The sequence below is a fragment of the Cololabis saira genome, chromosome 5, assembly GCF_033807715.1.
Source record: "Cololabis saira isolate AMF1-May2022 chromosome 5, fColSai1.1, whole genome shotgun sequence".
In the NCBI taxonomy this organism is placed as follows: domain Eukaryota; kingdom Metazoa; phylum Chordata; class Actinopteri; order Beloniformes; family Belonidae; genus Cololabis; species Cololabis saira.
Genome location: NC_084591.1, coordinates 21739143 through 21760240, shown reverse-complemented (window position 1 = coordinate 21760240; position 21098 = coordinate 21739143). Strand labels below are relative to the sequence as shown.

The window sequence follows — 21098 nt, the reverse complement described above, 5'->3', positions numbered from 1 at the left end:
TCCACTCGATAGAGCACTGCTTTGGCTACATTTTGTTCAGGAGCAGTGATTGAACAACTGTGCATGATGTGTCTTTTATCACCATTTGTGGTCATTTCATGATCTTGACCATGAGCCTTTTAGTTGCATCACAGCGCTTCATTTGCTTTACTATCAAAAACAATCATGTTACGTAACGCGTGAGCTGTGATTTATTGGTATTCCTGCAGAGGGGCGTCCTGTTTCTGTTCACCTTTTTTTTTTTTTAGGTTTGAGAGTCTTTGGCTGTTTTCCAATCAGTACATCTACAGAAAAGAGATTTTCATCCATACAATCTGTTTTTGAAGCAGTCATGTATTTCATATTGATCACAGTAGATGTGTGGGACCGATATGAATACTAATATGAGTTATTTTTCACTCCCGTTGATTCAGTTGGATGTTGATCCGCGTGTGCATGCCGCCCTCCCACATTTTCACAACATGTCCTGAATTTCTTGTGTCGGGCAAGATATAATTTTGACAGTGGCATCAAATTCTACTCGTGAAAGAGTATGTCCTCAGGGTGCTGATCCCTAGTGTGAGGCTAATTGCCATTTAGGACTCAGCTTTTGAGGAATGTTTTGCATTTAAACCCTTAGTGCTATACATTCACAAAGTGTTATTCCTTTGCCTTTCTCCAACCACTTCTGTTCCCCTCTTTCGCTTATATTGCAGGAGCCCTGCTCTCATTGGCTGCTTCGTGGTGGACAGAAAATACTTTGAAGAGATCGGCCTGCTAGATGAGGGCATGGAAATTTACGGTGGAGAAAATGTGGAGCTTGGCATCAGGGTGAGCCACATACCAAATCTGAACATTTCCACACCCCATCATATTTGTAAACTGAATTAAATAACTGTTAAATAATGTCATATTTGAGGCCTATTTAATGCAGAGGCATCAGCCATTGCCACTGTCCAAATTTAAATATCTTGAATATCAGGCATATCCAGAATGCAAAAGTAGACAACTGACCTTTAATGTGACAGAATGAGAGCTGCATCAGTCATTCACCTGAGTCACTGAGCGTGACTCACCCAAACTGGGCAGATTGTTGGTCAAATAAGAACACAGTAATGGGATATAACTATGACATTCAAATTCTATGAAGCAAAGACCTGCTACTTGCATGTATTTTCTAGTTTGACTATAGCTTCTAATGTTTTCTGGTTTTCTTTCTTTCTTTTTCAGCTTTTAGATTTTAACATTGATGGGATTTTTATCATTGTACAGAATCAACGTGACATCATTTAGATTTAGTGCACTGGTTCAGTCTCTGATCACATGTCCCGAGGCAGACGGCTCTGCAGATGCTCACGTGTTCTGAGCCCACAAATTATTCCCAGGAAGGCGCCAGTGATTCAAGACTTAATGGATGGAGGAGACATCGAACAGAAAGTGTCGACTCAGACCTGTGTGGAGTAATTTACAGTGCGTCGTCATTAGAGTGCAGGTTTGATCTCAGCTTCTGCCTTGCCCTACCTTGAACCCAGCTGCTGGACTGCAGACACATTGTAGCCCTTAAATATGGGTAATTCCCAAAGCTTTCCTTGTGTCAGATCTGGATTTGGTGCACAGCTTTCGAGGATCGATGGCTCACGTAAATTGGCTTCATGATTATGTTACTGTTCTCAAAAAAAAAAAAAAAACACCGCAATGCAGAAAACTGTCATCACCTGTTGTTATGAGGTGTTCATGTGCATTTCTGCCTAACAACACCTCATTGGTGCTCTGTTCAAACAGGTGCACACTGGTGAAGCAACTTTTATCATGTAATTGTGTGTAGCCTTCACTGTACAGACAAATTAGCTAAACACCTGTTGAAATTGGCGCAGGGAAGACTCTGCTGGATCGTACATTGTGGGATGAACAGCCGGTCTCTCTGCAAGAGCAATTTGACCTCGGTAGCCCAAGTTATTTCATCCCCATCACATGGCCCTTCCAGTCTGCTCACATTACACTTTCACCTGAACTCTGAAAGAGGCCTAAGACACACACAGTGCTGCACATCAAGTGTTGTGGGCATTTGTGTTGAATTTTTGTAAATCTCATGTTCTATCAATTTAGTTTTTTCTTCAGGAAATTAGAATATACTTGAGTTAGTTTGGAGCCAAAATCTGTAAATAATCTTTGTATTTAAAACTGTTTAATATAACTTTGGTAACTTTTAGACCCTCCCATTTATTCAAGTGGTTAAGAACACACCGGGCATGATGGAGTTTCTTTGGTTAGTCAAATGTCCAGTGTGATGACGAGAGATTTTGTAAAATTATTTCTGACCACTTGTATTTGACTTGTATTATCAGATTAAGTTAATTTTCGTTTTCATTTAAGTTTTAGGATAGTTTTGGTTATTGTTTCGTTTATAATTTTGATAAAAATAAAGTACATATAATTTTTAATCAATCAAGTCTCAGAAGTGCGTTCATCAAACAAACCACCTGTTACCACCAACGGCCATTATAATACTTTTGGATTCTTTTGGTTTTGGAGCATAGAAGGCCGTGACATCAAGTCTGCATTTCAGCGAGATGTTGGGGGGGCGGAAACCTGTGCTTGGTCATCTTCCCAGACACTGCTGATTTACTGGGAACTTCATGCAGAACCATCTCCGGATTTTAGAGCATTGACCAACAAAGAGGAAACATCCATTGAGTAGCAGTTTCCTTGATGAAAAGGTTTTGTTGATGCTCGAGTTCAGAGAAGAACGGCCAAACTGGCCACGGTTCATCTGAATACCCACGTCCGACCTTGAAGCAGATCGTTCACAGTAGCAGGAGACCACACCAGCAGATGGTGCCACTTTTAGAGCTGCAATTCAGGCAAGCTTCTGATACTGGATAAAACAATAATGAACAAAAAAGTGACCTGGGCTGATGAATCTCAATTTCTTCTGCAACATTTTCTTTGTAGGTCAGAATTTGGGACAAATTATACTTGAAAGCATGGATCCATCCTGCCTTGTAGCATCAGTTCAGACCTTTTGTTGATGATGTAAGAATGGGGCACAGTTAAGGCCCCGCCCACAGTACCAGCGTGTTGTTGACCCTGTCCATCCCTGATAACCACAGTGTATGTGTATTATTCTGCATGTGCACCAACACAAAGCTCAAATAATTGCAAAATATATATTAATATGACCTCACTGTACTCAAACGGCCTCCACAGTCACCAGAGCTCAGACCAGTGCAGCCCCTCTGAGATTTGACTGATGTGCACATAACAAATCTGAGGCAATTAATGTGGTTCAAAAAGCAAAAGGGCTTCTAAGGTAGAACAAGCAAGTTGTAAGCAGGTAAGTGGCTGGTCTGTGGATTTACATTCAGAGCATGTAGAAGGCTTGAAAGGCATTACAGAGTTTACAAAGAATCAACTAAACTATTGAGATTTAATTCCTCCTAAAACTGTTTGTCACGTGATTCGGACATCGAAATGGAACCCAAACAAGGTTCACAAAAGTGCGTCATCATCTTTAGTTATTTTACCTAAAGACAGCAAGAATGACAAAAAACGTTTTTTTTTAAATGAATAAAACAAACAACAACAAAACAGCTGATGCTGCAGTTTGTTGCTGATGTATCACACTGCACCGTAAAGAGTTTTATGTAAATAAAGAGTGATATTTTGACAGAATCTGTTCTTCACTCACGTCTCAAGGGCATTTCTCTTACGCTAAATAATTCATCATGTGTTGAGTTCAGCTCAAGGTTTAAGCCTGAAAACAGCTAGTTTGTTCTATTTCTATGTTCCTCATACAAAGCAGACGCACCTTTTTGTTAGCAGAAATCCCCCCCCCCCTCTATGCCTCACTTTCTGTAGAAGCGCGCTGTATTTCTGGCCCACATGCTGCCTTTGTGATGAAGATGGCTTTCATGAAGCTTCATCTATCGTCACGCTATGATATGGTGCATATTTAATACCAGTCTTCTAAAATCATCTCTATTTTTCTTAATTACTTCAAGCAGTCATCCTTGACATAATTAATAATTTACGGCTTTATTTGTTGTTCCCTTTGATTTTCTCATTAAAACTTTTAAAAGCATAAGTCCAAGATGGAGATTTGTTCCACATTAGACCAAAAAAAAAAAAAAAGACGGGCTAAGGAGCAATTATGGTTATAAACGCACTGCATGTGGCACGCAGAAACATAATCTGCTATTGCTCTTATTTATAATAGAGTTGTTGGTTTTTTTTCAGGTTGGGGGGTAATGGGCAGCATTCTGTTTAATCCTATTCAAAATTTTAAAAAAGACAAAATAATTCAATAAGCTGATGAGAAGCTCTAATTCTGCTTCTTGACAGCTGTTATTTTTCTCACTCTTTGCCTTTTAGTTCACCTTTCATTCTTTCTTTAAATATATGTGCATATATTCTCCTTTTCTTTACTGTTTGCTGTGGTGTGTTTGAGTGTTTCACTCTCTGTGAACACCCACACTCTCAAACAGAGATTGCTATCCTTGAACGATGGCTCCGTCTACTTCAGCCCCCTGTTGTAAATCCTGCGCAGAGAGCGTTGAGGTATTTGTGGACGTGGCATGTATTACCTCCGTATTTGCCTCTAGTTTGTGCTCCTGTCTGGGCATGGGGCCAGCTCAGCAGTGAAGTTGTTGCTCTGCTGCTGCTTTGAAAGGATGCAGGGAAGGAGGCTGTCAGGCAGGCTGGATTAGCATACACACAATGTGCATCGCTGGAAAGCGGTGAGCAAATCAGTTTCTATTCAAATTAGTATTCTCCAGGATTTGTTTGGTTGTTACAGTAAACTCCAATATCCCTACTGCAGAAATTGTTTGAGCAAGTGTTGTAGGGAATTTGCATATGTTTACCTCATTCGTCACCATTCACATCTTCTTTTAGCTGCACAGTTTTATTGTGTGACCGCAGAGGCATTTCTTTTTCTGTTTTGTTTCCGTTTTGTTTTTGTGACAAAAATGCACTGGCAAGTATTTTAGAAGTATTTTAACCTGGCACTCCTTTCAAGCCCCTTGGTGATTGAAGCAAAACGCCGAGTAGCAGAATTCAGTGTCTGCTGCTTCAAACTGACTTCTCTGTCTTCCTCAAGATCATTTCTGTGACATCTCACACCTATAAATCTCAGATCATAGTCTCAGTTAAGAGGGGTACCATGGTTTGACATGAATGTCCATACTTTGGAAGTTTGTTCATGTTTCAGGGTTTGAATATTAACCAAGACCTCAACCTGTACACCATCAGATGAGAATTCAATTCAATTTTATTATAGCTTCTATTACAACAGAAGTTGTCGCTAGGCGCTTTCCATGACCCCCGAGTAAATTATTACATAAACATAAACAATGGCAGGTAAAAAGATAAAAAAAATTAGCACTCTGCTAATGTCCTCAGGGTTTGTTTTTGTTTATTTCCTGACCGCTTTTTGTTAAAAATCTCTTAATATGTTAGAAGGCAGGAAATCAAATCAGATCATCATTACAATAAACATCCACAGTTTAGAGCTAAACAGCTAAACACCTTTACTGAAATTATGCTGAGCATTTCACAGGGCTGTCATGGAGCTGGTTATGCCTGCGTGGACAGATCTGACAGCTTCAGCTGACAACAACGTGTAGCACGGCTTACTAATGATATCCTCCTTTTTTACAGGAGGGTTAACTGACAGGAGCCTGGCAGGTGCTGAAAATAAACCAAGCTCTTATCCTTGAATGACCTGCTGTCACTTATATGTATTTGCATGTCTGTTCCCGTAAAGGTTTGGCAGTGTGGCGGCAGCGTGGAGGTGCTGCCCTGCTCCCGGATCGCACACATCGAGCGCGCCCACAAGCCCTACACGGAGAACCTGACGGCTCATGTGCGCAGGAACGCTCTGAGGGTGGCGGAGGTCTGGATGGACCAGTACAAGAGTCACGTCTACATGGCCTGGAACGTCCCGCAGCAGGTGAGCAGACTGCACCCGGGAGGTTTGACTCGTATTGTCCACGCCGGGATAAAATTGTGGACTAGCTCATATGAGTACGAATAGTGTGTTTAAAATCACCTGGCAACCAGGACTATGGCAGCCAAGAGATGAGTCCAAGTGTGGACAAAGTTACCTGGACCAGCAGAACCGTCCTGGATAAAGTCTTAGTAAACCTCATAATTCCTTTGTCAAAGTTCAATCTTTTACAATATAAATGTCTGGATATTAAATTTGAATTTAAACTTCCAGAGATACTTAAATCAGAGTAATTGAGAAAAGTAGTTTTGCTCTCCAGATACAGTGTAAGGTAGCTGGATTCTTGCCGCTCACAATCACAGGAGAACCCAATCTTTCCAAGTTTCCAGCTGGACATTTGGTTGTGATTCACAGTGTATGAACCGATCAGCCGCTGGCGGCCATGAGAGCGAGGTGTAGCTGCGAGGAGTTAGCGACGGCAGCTCCTGCAGAGTTTCACTGTAAAAGCTCCCAGAGAAACACTGAACTTTTCTGTGGAATAGATGTTATTTGTTTGTTTTTTAGTCTAAACTTGGACTTCCAAAAGAAGTTAATTTTACAAAATAAAAATTATATCGGTGTCATATAGCTATATATAAAAAAAAAGAAAATGAAAATGCAAGTAATTTACTTCAATTTTTGTCTTTTGTTGTTTCAACAACTTGCAGTCCATAACAATTTGCCTTGACCCAAAATTATAGTATGAGCTTTTAAAATAACAAAATAGATCTAGAGCTTATATATATATTAAGTTTATAATTCAGTAACTCTCTGAACACAGATTTTTTTTCATCCTTTTTGGATTATTTCTTAAATGCATCTGTCTCACCACTGGTCCTGCTGCTGGCTACGATATCCGCTGTCATTTTTCTCATATTATTTAAAGAGGACATATTGTCAGGGGAAGAGGGGGGGGACATTTTTCTGTGCTTGAGAGGATTTAGTGGGTTACTCAAAAGCTCAGATATTACAACCCCATCACTTTGTTTGAGGCTGCATACATCTGAGAATGAGGGACCTGTTCAGACTTCAGAGATCCAGATAAGTGTAGGCTTATCCTCCCACGTCTCCACCTTTATCTCAATCCAACTTCACATCATCCTGCATTTTCTGTAACCAACTTCAAGAGGCCACAGCTGAGGAGGTGAAGGGTGGAGTTTAGTGTCTGACTCCAGCCGTAAAGAAACCAACCGCATTGACCAAAGCAGGAAAGGGACGGTTGGAAAGGGAGCTTTTTCTTTACATTTTTTATTTTTACTTTTTTTTTAACAAAACATTTCAAGGACATTATGTTAAGGCCTCAGGACACTGTCTCTACTCTTGGAGAGAAAGACCATAATATACCTTGTCTCCCTTGAGCAGTGCTAAGGGCTACACAGAGAAGCACTTCAGCTTTTTTTATATTCAGGAGTTATTTATAAAGTCTTTTCAGCAAGTCCAATGGGATTCATTTACTTTATTTTAATATTTGCTCGTTGTATCCATATATGGCTAAAGGTGAACCTTTTATGCAAATGAAAAATGTGACGGATTCAAAAATTTATAGAAACATAAAATAGTTGGCTATCACCTTTGTAACTATTTTAAATAGATTTGAGATTTTTTTTTTTTTTTTTTCACTGACCATTTTGCAATTGCTATGGATTGAGATTGTCTTAATAATCGTATTGACAGATGACTTTAAAACCTTCTCCAAGCAGACATTATTCACAGGTTCTGCCCGAGCATTCCAGTGAAAACTAAAAGCTTTCTTTTCCTTCAAAAAAAACAGTCTCTTTCCACTGAATGAACCGTCTCCCTGCCTTTACTCTCTAAACGTTTCTTGCTGCTTGCTGTCATTTTCCTCTCTTATCTTTTTAAGCTCTCTCATTGTCATTCTACGGATGTAACGGAGCTAAAAAGGCCTCGAGGCCCTGATTCCTGCACGTCTTATTTTAGATTCATTCCAACAATGCAGCTCCAAAAGCTGAAATAAACTGTAGTTAATGCACTGCTCGAGGTTCGGCGCGTTGGTGAAACGCTCCAAGTCAAAAGTGACGTGTTTGCTTCCTCCACCAGAACTCAGGAATAGACATCGGAGACATTTCTGAGAGAAAGGCCCTCCGGTCCCGACTCAAGTGCCGACCGTTCAGCTGGTTCCTGTCCAACATCTACCCGGAGTTACGATCCTACCGCGACACAGTCGCCTATGGAGTGGTGAGCTACCTTGGCGTCAGTAATTGAAAGCTTCACCTTCCAGAAAGAAAATGATTTGTTCATTAAAGCATGAGGGTTTTTATTTGCTACGGGATCCAACAAGCATGGGTGAGAGAAATCTGCATCGCATAGCCCACTGCTTGAAGAACACTACCGTAAACACCGTAAACATGCACAGCTCCTTTAAAACAGAATATAAAGTACTCAGTGACATTTCAATTCATTATGAAATTGTGATAGTTTTTTAAGTTCTTTATGAAAAAATGAAAACCCTTTTTTTTTGTGACAGTTTACCACCAAAGAGTTTTAATCTATCCAATTTATCTGCTCTCCTGTCGTGCTTCAAACAAATGGGCTGTATTTTCAAAGATTCTTAATAGTAGGCTTTTTCAATGAAGGCAAATTTGTTAAATTAATTAAACCTGTAATAAAATAAATCTTTGAAATGAATGAACAAAGGGTCCATTCGTTTCCCTGCCAAATAAGTTCAATCCTCTCCACCGGCACACAAAAAGTGCTGCTCGCTACGCACATACTGTAAATAAGGACAGATCCATCTTTCGGCTCATGGTTTTTAAACTGCAGCTCTGCTATTTTGATTTCAGCATTTAGTCATGGAATGGCTAAATTCAAAGATACATCTGAAGAGTAACTCAGCTGTCATTCAAGGCATATCTTAAGTTTTAATCTTTAACATGAATGTATGTAATGTAACATGAAGGCAAATGTAAAACCCTGTACAGTTTATCTTTAAAGGACAGTTTAGTTGGACAGACCTGTTGGACACTCAAGGCTCTCCTGTCTTGCCCTGGTTCTTCAGCCCCATCGGTTGTCTCTTTGTCAATGATTGCTCTGCCAGAGCTGAAGAGTGGAGGAGCTGTAACGACGAGGTCAGTCAGCAGCAGCAGCTCAGACAAGTACAGGGGAGCCTTTGGTAGAAAAGAGCTGAACGGAATCAAAGAAAAGAATCTGAAAAAAGACACGTACTCAAAGGGCTGCACTCAGAAAGAGGCATCAACAGTATTTGTTTAGGTGCTGAAGAGGTTGGTGTTGTTTAGTTGGGCTTTTAGCTTTAGCTTTGTTTTGTTTTTCTTTGTTTATGTCATAAGTTACCGTACTTGGACAAAATGAAAGAGTCCTAAGTTATAAGCAGATGTTATCATCAGTGTGTTTGGTTACAAAGGACTTATGGAGGTGAGGACAAGTGATAAGTACCAAACCTAGCAGCACGGTGGCTTAGTGGGTACTCCGGCTTCCTCCCACAGTCCAAAAACATGCATGCTAGGTTAATTGATCATTCTAAATTGCCCGTAGGTGTGAGTGTGAGTGTGTCTGGTTCATCTGGTACCAGTGAAGTTCCTGACTAAATAAATCTAAAGCTTTTTTCCTCCAACAATCTGTCGGACGCTTTTTCTTTTACCAAGACATGTACGTCACGTCAGCAAGCCCCAAACCATGAGAAACCTGTAAAGTAATAGCTTTTTCAAAACATATTGTTTAGTACACTGTTTGAATGATTAATTACTAATAGTTATGTGTAATAATGGTCAAAATAAAGTTCTTTTGGTCTTGCATTTTGCATGCTCACTATCCACCAAACTGTCCTCTGGATCGTTATTTAACAGTGATAGGGGTCGTCTGCTGTGTCATTGGTAACTGCTTGGTTCTGAGAAAAAAAATAGTCTTAAAATGTTTGGGAGGAAGACTTGTGTGTGTATTGTCGTTTTCCCTGGCGGTCTAAGCTCAAGTCTTTGTTTTGAAAACAGCTGTTGTACCTTTGAGCCAGATGAATCACTGACAGGTCCGGGGATGTAGCGCTGTAGTTGAGTCTGACCTCTAACCTGTGAAATTGGCCAAAGAGGAAAAGAAAATCCCTAAGGGGATCAATAAAATATCAGATTATTGAACTGCTGCTTGAAGTGTGACAGCAGCGTGAGATATTGTGAAATAGAAAGCTCAGCTCAGCCCTCAATAATGGATCCAGCTCTATCCTGAAACCCCCACAGGACTGTGTGTGATGTGACTGCAGATGAGCACAGATAGTTGATGGGATACGTAAGTGAACTGAAGTTCAGATGAAGTCTGTATTCTTTCTAAATAGAAACAGCAAGTCTCTGGGGTGAGAGCAACTGTTCCAGTAAAGGAGGGGGGGGATCTGTGTGGTTCAATGAAGGATGCAGCAAACAGTGTTTTTTAATTCTTTTTCTTCTTTGAATATCCGTATGTTGCCGTCGTTCTGAGGAGCAAACGTAGAGCAGACCAAAGCACAGAGCCAGAATAGATAAACAGGCATTTCTATTCAAATCACCATGTTTTAAAGGTCACTTGAATGTCAGACCGGAGATGCTGTCGCTGAATGTTTACAACGCTGTGGATATAAGTGTGTAGAGCACGAAACTCCAACATGACCGATTCCACAGGAAGTGCCTCAGCTTTCTGAAAGTGTCTGTGCATTCAACCAACTGATGAAAGGACATCATTCAACGTGCCTGCTTACAAAACCGTGCCAATTCAGTATTTCATGTAGAATTTTATGGAATTAATCAGTCGTAACCCAACAGAGGCCGGTTGCAGTGGAAACTCACAAAAATGTATCGTTCTTTCATGTAGAGTTGGTGTTTCAACACATTGGCTCGTGTCTATTAGTGCCAAATGCTTGTTTTTACATTTAGGGGGAAGTATCCTGCGCTCCCTCTGTCTGTTTCAAATTTTATTTGCCTTTTTTGGTTTATCAGCCTTTGAAAAATACGGCACAAGGCTGTCGGGATTGGCTTATTTTCAATTGCACCGCCAAGAAACATTAACGCTTACTAGTATGAATGAGTGAAATAACATAAATACATAACTTTTAGAAAAGGACAGCGCTGATTTACAGGAATTACAGTCCCAGGCTGATTCTACCATATAAACTGGATTAATCACACATTTTCAAAAGCATTTAACTGTCATAATGTTATGCCGGCAGGGCTGCCCTTTGTCACCGGTTCTGTTCATTATTTTTATGGACAGAATTTCTAGGCGCAGCCAGGGGCCGGAGGGGGTACGGTTCGGGAGCCACTTGATTTCATCTCTGCTTTTTGCAGATGATGTGGTCTTGTTGGCTCCCTCGAGCCAGGACCTTCAGCATGCACTGGGGCGGTTTGCAGCCGAGTGTGAAGCAGCTGGGATGAGAATCAGCACCTCTAAGTCTGAGGCCATGGTTCTCGACCGGAAAAAGGTGGCTTGCACCCTCCAGGTCGGGGGAGAGTTCCTGCCTCAGGTGGAGGAGTTTAAGTATCTTGGGGTCTTGTTCACGAGTGAGGGGAGAACGGAGCGCGAGATCGACAGGCGGATCGGTGCGGCGGCCGCAGTAATGCGGTCATTGTATCGGTCCGTCGTGGTGAAGAGGGAGCTGAGCCGAAAGGCAAAGCTCTCGATTTACCGGTCGATCTACGTTCCCACCCTCACCTATGGTCATGAACTCTGGGTAGTGACCGAAAGAACGGGATCCCGGATACAAGCGGCCGAAATGAGTTTCCTCCGCAGGGTGGCGGGGCGCTCCCTTAGAGATAGGGTGAGGAGCTCTGTCACCCGGGAGGAGCTCGGAGTCGAGCCGCTGCTCCTCCACAGCGAGAGGAGCCAGCTGAGGTGGCTCGGGCACCTGTATAGGATGCCCCCTGGACGCCTCCCTCGTGAGGTGTTCCAGGCATGTCCCACCGGGAGGAGGCCCCGAGGAAGACCCAGGACACGCTGGAGTGACTACGTCACTCGGCTGGCCTGGGAACGCCTTGGAGTCCCCCCGGAAGAGCTGGAGGAAGTGTCCGGGGAGAGGGAAGTCTGGGGATCCCTGCTCCGACTGCTGCCCCCGCGACCCGGACTCGGATAATGCGGTGGACAATGGATGGATGGAATGTTATTCGGCATCCAATGTGTTGCACTGAAAATACCCAACTACCTGAAAATGATTCAAAGGAAGTAGCCAACATGCTCACCTCTGTGTGTTTCAGTAAAATAACCCAACATCTCGCTGTGTACTGGAATAGATGATCAAAGTAAATTCCATCTCCAATAATTCAACTGGCTTTGAAAACATGAAGGAAACTTGCCACGTAGCATGTGATGGCAGAATCTAGTCATGTGACTAACATCCTAAATGTATCCGCTTTTACAAACAGAAGCACAACCACTTTGTTTCAGAAATGATCAGAACAGTCACCAGCTACAGGACATATTACTGAGAGTTGCCTGTAATTTCCTCATGACACCGTTTGCTTGGTTGTTGCAACACAAGTCATATAAACATCAACCTAATAGCTAGTTCATATCAAAGAATATTTACATGAGAAGCAGTCCGTTGGTTAGTTTGAATGGAAAAAAAATATCAATGTCTTTTTATATGATATACTTTGAGTCTGATATGACTCATCTGGTAGATAAATCTTCATCCATTCATCCATTTTCTTCCGCTCATCCGTTACCGGGTCGTGGTAGTCTTAGCAGAGAGGCCCAGACTTCCCTCCCCAGAAACTTCCTCCAGCTCTTCCGAGGGGAGTCTGAGACGTTCCCAGGCCAGCCGAGAGACATATGGCGCTTTTACACTAGTACCTACTCAGCGCGGCTCGACTCGCCAAGCCCCCGTTTTGCGCTTGAACACTACGGGTGGAGGCGGGTGGAGGCGTGCCGCGTAGATACTTTTCTGTAACTACTCTGCCGAGGTTTTAAGTGTGCTGAGTTGGCTCTGTATCTGACGTCACCACACTACACGCCACCGATTGGTCGGGGGGTTGGGAGTCAGACTTTTGAGTCAGGAAGCGGGAATCAGCGCAAGAGCGGCTCACGGCGATTTTATTCAACAAGCAATGGCAGCGCAAAAGTCTGTTTGGTGATCCAACTCTGAGTTGCAGATGTTCATAAACATGGTGGCTGAGGAGAGAATTAAAAAGGGATGTAGACGGGCGATAAGGAACCAGATTTACTTTTTTTAAATATTTTTTTATCCCTGATTTTTTCCCATTTTGTCACCCAGTGCTCCTACCTAAGTGACAGTCCTGGGCATTGCCATCCTCTACCAACCCCGGGAGGGCCCTGCACTGAGCTCAGGTCTTCTCCTTATCCTGAGGAGTGAGCAGGCCGCATCTTTTCACCAGACAGGGTGGGGCTTCTCTGGCCGGACGTAGCGCGTGGAAGGATCACGTTATTCCGGCCAGATCCTCACCACCCCATCTGGCGCCCCGGTTGGCCAGAGGGAGCATGTATAGCCCAGGACTGTTGCATGTTTTTGTGAGGGTAGCTCACATTAGCTACCTAAGGGAACATGGGAAAAACATGCAAACTCCACACAGAAAGGCCCTTTCGCCAACCCCACCCAGGGTGTGGGCACCAAAGTCATGGGGGAACTAACTAAGAGATGCCCAAGCCACCTCAGCTGACTCCTCTCAATGTGAAGGAGCAGCGGCTCGACTCCGAGCTCCTCCCGGGTGACTGAACTCCTCACCCTATCTCTAAGGGAGCATCCAGCCACCCTGGAGGAAACTCATCTCGGCCGCTTGTATTCCTGATATTGTCCTTTCGGTCATTACCCAAAGTTCATGACCATAGGTGAGGGTAGGAGCGTAGATTGACCGGTAAATCGAGAGCTTCGCCTTTTGACTCAGGTCTGTACACAGACCGCATAACTGCGGACGCTGCAACGATCCGTCTGTCAATCTCACGGTCCATTGAGCGTAGATAAATCTCAGTTATTGTTATAGATTTGTCATTGTTTGGTTTCTGGTCCAGCATCAGGTGACACACATAACTGAAGAGGAGTCATTTAAAGCAGCACAAAGGACATTCCAGTGACTAAGCTGCAAGAAAGTTAGGATGAAAAAGAAAATGAGGGAGTCACTAAGTAAACAGCCAAACGCAAGTAAATCTTGGACATTGTTTGCGAAAGCCTGTAGGGGAACCAAAAACTCAATGCAAAAATTATTTTGCGCTGCTTTAACTGCCATGAAGCGTAATAACAATAAGAAACTGTTGGACCTCACTAACACGCAGCTATCACTATAATCTACCATCCACCGATGTGGACATCAGAACCGAAATAATGGCATGTGCACCTCAAAAGCAAGGCTTTGTAAATCCCTCGGAAGTGATTCATTTCGATAATCCCGTTCCTGAATTCTGAGCTCTGAAAGGTTCAGCCCGATGAATACATGCAACAGGGCCAGCCATAAAAAAAGACCCAATCTCCACGCTTTTCTGGCACTCATCCACTACTGCCAGTGGTTAGTAAACAGCAACAGCCTGACAGCAAAGCTATTTTGAAAGATAACCCCCTGACCGAATAAACTACACTTTACAAATAAACACGATCTGCAATAACCATACGCTTGAACTGAGAAAACCTGTGCAACATGAAGTTGGTTATAAAAGTCACTACATAAATATCAACTATCTTGGTTTTGGAGGCAAATTGAGATGATTTGAGAGAGCGTTCAGATTTTTCTGTTAGTCTCAGAAGCTTAGCATAGTACTTTTTCTTTATATAACAGGCTTTTTCCTCATTCAGCTGAAGCACCACTCACGGCGCCTGACCTCCTCAAAGTGCAAGACACAACTTGCAGACAGACACTGGTAGAAAAGGCTCTGGCATGGACCAGACAGACGGGCCTGATACAAGACTGCTGTGTGCCACAGCGCTCACGCGTCTGAGCCCTCTGAATATTTTTCCAATAAATAATTGATATGAAGATAGAAATTTCTTGAAAGGTCTCTTTTTTTCCACTTTGGGCACTTTGCTTCTTTTTTAATTTGATAACACACAACTGCATTTAGATGAGCAACAACAAGTTATATATACGTCTGCCTTTTCTATAAATAACAGGAACAAGGACAACCTGCAGCATTGCTCCGCTGGCAATGAATTCCATATTTTGTGCAATTAGTTTATAATCCTCGCTGGAATATTGCCAAATTAAATAGATGTTATGCAGATCTCAGGAGTGCAGGTGATTTTTCTTTTTGAAATATTTCTGTGCAGCTGCCAGAAAAGGTGAAGGTTGGTTTAAAGTTTCTGCATGACACTTTTTTGGCAGGCAGTAATTAGCCCGCAGTGATTCAATTTGTCACCATTTTACCACACAAGTAGAGCCGTGCAGCACATCGCTCTTTCAGTTATTAATATTTTGTACACATGAGGAGGGACACGCTGAGGAAAGGAGGAGACAGTTTTCCTCGCCTCACAGTTGCAGTTAATATTTCACTGTGGGTTTTGCATTGTGTACTGATTGAGCTCTTGCACCTTTTTGAGTTTTTCATCAGAGGAAACGTGCAGTAACCGTGGTCAAAGTTAAACTTGTGTTCTCTTTGAATTCTTTACCAAGTTGTGGTCAAAGTACGGAAAGAAAGAACACAGCACCAAACTCATGACATCCTAAAACAACAAAAACCAGTATGCAGAAGTGCTTAAAAGTGCACGGACAGGTCTATGGACGCAGTGCTGATGGACAATGGACTAGTCGACTAATCTTCCTCTACAAAACTTACAAACTCCTCAAAAACCCCTTCAACACTAAGTGCTTGGCATGTTGTCGCCACACTGTCTGACAGGAAGTGACAACAACCCCAGGTTCAGTAAAAACCCATCACACTCAGGCATCATTCTGGACATTAGTCTAAATTAATCACTAATACATTTTACAAAATTACAAAAGGTCCAACCTCATTACACAAACAGGAACCCATAGCAATAGCACACATTTATTCAGCAACGATAATAAGACATTACTTACAAGTACAGCAAGAAGATGGAGAGTTAGCCATCAGTCTTGTGTCCCGTTTCTCCTCATAGCTGTCACCAAGTAAAAGCCTGTCCAAGATTTAGCTTAGTTTTCTTTTCTTTTTGTTCTGCTGAGCTGTGACAGCCTGAAACTATTTTCCTGTAATTTGTGAGAGTGAAGGATGACCTCATCAGTTTTTCTTTTTTAATATATCATTACTGTGTGTGCCTGTGTCATGTCCAGGGACACATCAGATAACTTATTTTATTTTTTCATGTTCCCTCTGTCCTTTTCTGATTTATTATTTATTTTTTCTTTTTAATTTCCACCCCTCCCTCGTTCTTCCAGCTGAAGAACAGTCTCCGAGACGACCTGTGTCTGGACCAGGGACCTGACACTGACAATGTTCCCATCATGTACCTTTGTCATGGAATGACGCCTCAGGTCAGTGGCTTTTCATTCTGCTCTTTTTTAGTCTACTTTGTTGCTTCAAACCTGTGAAAAAGGGAGAAATATGAATGTGCAGAGGCTGTCAGTGCTAGACAGTTGGCCTTTTCACAGTCTCTCATTACTGTTCTATTGACAGAAATGCTTTGCAAGAATACAGTCTGCATGTTTTCCAGATGTGAATTTGCAAAAAAACATATTTTGACAATTTGAGCTCCATTACTAAAGCATTAATAAGTATTGCAGTTTTATTGGTTCTCTGGCTGGTAGATATTTAATTCTGTTCAATACAGATTAGTTAGATTTTTGCTTGCTTTCATATTAAACATAGTCACTAGAGCCATTGATTATGTAAGAAACTTGATTACTGCAGTTTTAAAGGCTCAATTTGAAACTTGACAATTTTTTTTTTGGATTTATTTATTCACACACACACACACACACATGTGAATTGGTCTCCTGGAGAAGCTATCAAAAGCTTATGGTAGGAGCCAATGAACATAAATACATTAGACAGGAATGCATACATGCACTTACGCGTATATACACACTTAACAATACAACATGCACTTTATACTAGACCACCATTTACATTACAACATATCAAAAAATATATAAAAGATTTTCACTTGATATGGACTTTTAAATGGTTGTTGATATATGTAGACGCATCACTAATTCTGTCGTTAAAAGGAAATAACATACCCATAAGGAGAGAGTTGAACAGTATGAATATACATCTAAACTTACATTCTACAAAAAAATGCTTCTATATGGTTTTACTACCATGAGACGGCTTTGTTGTTGTCTTTTTGTCTCTGAGAGAGATTTTTATAGCTTTTTTTAGCTGAAATAGTGGAAAAGTAATGCTGTAGTCACGAAGGCCAATCAACAGCTTTATCAGCTCCGTGCAGATTTAAGGCGATTCAGTTCGAGGGGCTGTAAAGGCGGAACTTATTGGCCACTTAATTGAGACTGGAGGAAAAACTATTCAAAAGCGAACTACTTTTTGCTGTTTTTGAAACGTTCAGGGACTGAAAGTAACACAATTTTATTCAACTGTAGTCATTTTATAAGGGAGAGAATGTAATCAGAACGAGACGCTGCCGTGTGCCGGGCCAGCATCTAGAAGGGCTGTCTGTGCACTTGAAGTCTTCATTGTCAGTAAAGTTAATAGCTTTGACCGGCGCCTCGATGTCAGAAACATCCAGCTTTCTTTCTGGGTCGACTCACTAATACTGTATAAGCTTACGAAACAGCTGTGTTTGCATTTTCATGTCTCTCCTGTCTTCTTGCCTCACATAAATGTTCTCCCCTGAAGACATCATAATCAGCAGGAGCCGTCAAAGAAATGTAGTTGTATCAGTGCATTCTACCTCCCTTCCTGTTGCCACACTTATTTACGGAGGTATGGATGGATCTACATGGATGGATGGATGTAAGCAGAAGAAGTGGGTGTGGCTACAAAGATTTATAAAGAGCGTTGTTAATTTTCTTTACAGTATTCAGCTTCATTCTGATTTTGCTTCACTTTAAGCTGATGGATTTTTGAAGTGAAGTGTTTTCACTTCCACAACATAGATATGGATCACATAAGCTCAGAACAGGTCAAGCAGATGGCAGATAACTGTGTTTAAGTTCTGGTGGAGCAAACAAATCCAAATCCAAAGCCCAAATTGTGGTCCATCAGCAAGCATCTTTACCTTTCTGTACAATGAAGACAAAAGCTGTATCATTCATCCAATCCTTATTATTTAAGAGATTGTCTTGATCAAATGCACACTTTGACCCTTCAAGAAAAAGAAAAACAAAGTCTCTGCAAGAACTAGAAGATCTCAATGAAACAATTAAAGAATTGGTGCTAAAAAAGCCGACCGGCAGCTGTGTGATAGAATCCAGTATGGGAACACCACAGCAGATAGAAAATCATTATCAGGGCTGTGCACGACACAAGAGAGAGAGCTTCAAGTGTTACTGCCAAGGCCGAACTGACATTATAAGTGCACTATTATGTCATGTCATGTATTTAATGTATATTGCATGATGTGGTTATGTAAATGAATCAGGATTCCATGCGGTGGGTTATGTGAACCGCAAATCAAAACGTAATATATAATTGCATATGTGTAAGTACCAGCTAAATGGTATGAGGTGCCGTGAGGGACATAATTCTGAATTAGTGTTCATAAACACATATGAAATCCAAAACCTTTTATACACACAGGTGAAATGCTCTTACACATACAACTGGAAATGTTCATAAACACATATGAAATCCAAAACTTTTTATACACACAGGTGAAATGCTCTTACACATACAACTGGAAATGTTCATAAACACATATGAAATCCAAAACTTTTTATACACACAGGTGAAATGCTCTTACACATACAACTGGAAATGTTCATAAACACATATGAAATTCTCACACTCACTTGTGAAATCTCTCAGACACACAGGTGAAATGCTCTTATACATACAACTGGAAATGTTCATAAACACATATGAAATTCTCACACTCACTTGTGAAATCTCTCAGACACACAGGTGAAATGCTCTTATACATACAACTGGAAATGTATCCACTCATACAACTGAAATGTGCTCACAGATACTACTGAAACGTTCTTACACAAACTAGTGAAATTCTTTCATATTCACTAGTGAAATCTTCTTATATTCACAAGTGAAATTCTTTCATATTCACTAGTGAAATTCTTTCATATTCACTAGTGAAATTCTTTCATATTCACTAGTGAAATCTTCTCGTACACACTACTGAAAATTTCAGTAGAAACGGAAGTCATTCCAGTAGAAACGGACGTCATTCCAGTAGAAACGGACGTCATTTCAGTAGAAACGGAAGTGAGTTGTTTAGCGCGATTTCTTTTGTTTTTTTACTGGCAGTTATTTCGACTTATTGATATAGCAATATCTTCTCAGCAGCCAACAACTCTGACTGAAGCAACATCTTTATTGAATAGTATATTGGCTTCAGCCGAGACGATAAGGACCCTGTCAGGTGTCACAACTGCGGGGCTACAGCCCCCCCCGGTGACTGCGAGTACAGATGTGCTGGATGATCGCCTCACGTCACTGTTCCCATCCCGGCAGCCTCGTCAGAGCATCCCGTTAGCGACGGACGGAGACATCCAGCTGGTAGCGGTGGTTCATTGCTACAACAATGCATGTTCGTTTTACCCTCGTTCTTTTTCTATTTTCATTAACAATCTCTAAATTCAAGGGCAATGAAGAAGAGGTGGAAAGTTTTTTCATTAGTGCGCTACAATGTATTGAGTCTCTGCAAAGACATGAGTACGATGATTTCATCCAGGAGAGACTTTACAGGCAGCTTGATGATTATACACGAACTCTATCATCATTTCTTGCTCAGTTGTGTAGATATTATCCCAACAATAGGGAAGTCAGCAACCTACTAGAATCATTGTACAGCTGCTTTCGTTATTTGCTGTTTGAACATGAAGCTAGGCAGGAATCCCCTGATGCCACTAATAATTTTGCACCCCCCACAACCTTGACAGGTCATCCAGGTCGGCCCAGATATGCCATATCTGCCGAACAGATTTATCACTGTTTATCTATTGGGATGACATGGCGGAGAATTGCTTTGTGCTTTGGAATCAGTCGGAGGACTTTATATAGACACAGACTGACTCTTAGGGTTGAGCCATTAGGATTTTCAGTCCTGTCGAATCAAGACCTGAATAGGACAGTGAGTGAAATACTTCAGAATACTCCAAATGCAGGTGAAACATACATACTTGGAAGTCTGAGAGCACGTGGTTTAAGGATTCAGCGTTGGCGAGTCAGACAGAGCCTATGCCAGGTAGATCCTATTGGCCGAGCACTAAGACGTCGTCATGCAATACACCGCAGGATTTATAATGTTCATGGCCCCAACCACCTATGGTAAGTTGGCAACACACATGCATACACACACACACACACACATATATACATATACATATATATATATATATATATATATATATATATAAATAATCAGGGTTTTTCCTGGCTCTAATTGAGGCAGAGGTGGCACCATCGTGATCACACACGTGCGGGTATACCGTGACTTCACCTGGCTCAAGCAAACACTTTTTACAAGATATTTTTCATTTTGGGAGTTCTAATATGATTACAAATGTATTTATTTATTCTTTATTTCATTAATTGTTAAAATAAAACAAACAATTCAATATAAACACAAACCTTCCTAAATTCTGAATGAAAGGGGGCAGAAAGAAGAAGAATCTTATTTAATCTGCCCCTTTTTCCCAAGAAACCAATTTACAAAGAATGTAAATTATATGAAAATTAGATGTGAAAAAATATGACAATTATCATGTTAAAGCATTATTTTATTAACATAAAAATATAAATACGTAAGAACTCAATCTTACCAAAAATAAAAAGTAAAGAAAAAAACTGCCAATGGAACAAGAGATCTTCACTGAAATGAGTGAAAATGTTTTTTTATAGAACGAGTTACTTTTTAGGTGACTGTCTTATTTCAAATGTAATGATTTTTTTTTTGGACTAGAAATAAACGATTTTGACTGGATATAAGACAAGTAGTCTAGGTAAGATTTTGAGTTTTTGTAGGGTTTCAGACATTTACTGACAAATCTTGCAACCAGACAGAGAACATTTCAGCCTCCTATTTCTCCATTTCCTCCTCATGCTCCTTGTAGTCCAAGACCTCCTGGTCTGGTCCATGGATGGT

At 41.2% G+C, this 21098-nt stretch overlaps 1 protein-coding gene across 2 annotated transcripts in view; it reads left to right on the top strand.

The window, feature by feature from the left end:
- Positions 1 to 21098, top strand: part of galnt18a (UDP-N-acetyl-alpha-D-galactosamine:polypeptide N-acetylgalactosaminyltransferase 18a) — a 215994-nt gene that overhangs the window by 147847 nt on the left and 47049 nt on the right. For both annotated transcript variants that reach the window (XM_061721205.1, XM_061721204.1), the window contains exons 6-9: positions 696 to 810; positions 5744 to 5929; positions 8024 to 8161; positions 16252 to 16347. In XM_061721205.1, coding sequence (XP_061577189.1) covers positions 696 to 810; positions 5744 to 5929; positions 8024 to 8161; positions 16252 to 16347 — 535 coding nt within the window. The remainder of the gene's footprint in view (positions 1 to 695; positions 811 to 5743; positions 5930 to 8023; positions 8162 to 16251; positions 16348 to 21098) is intronic.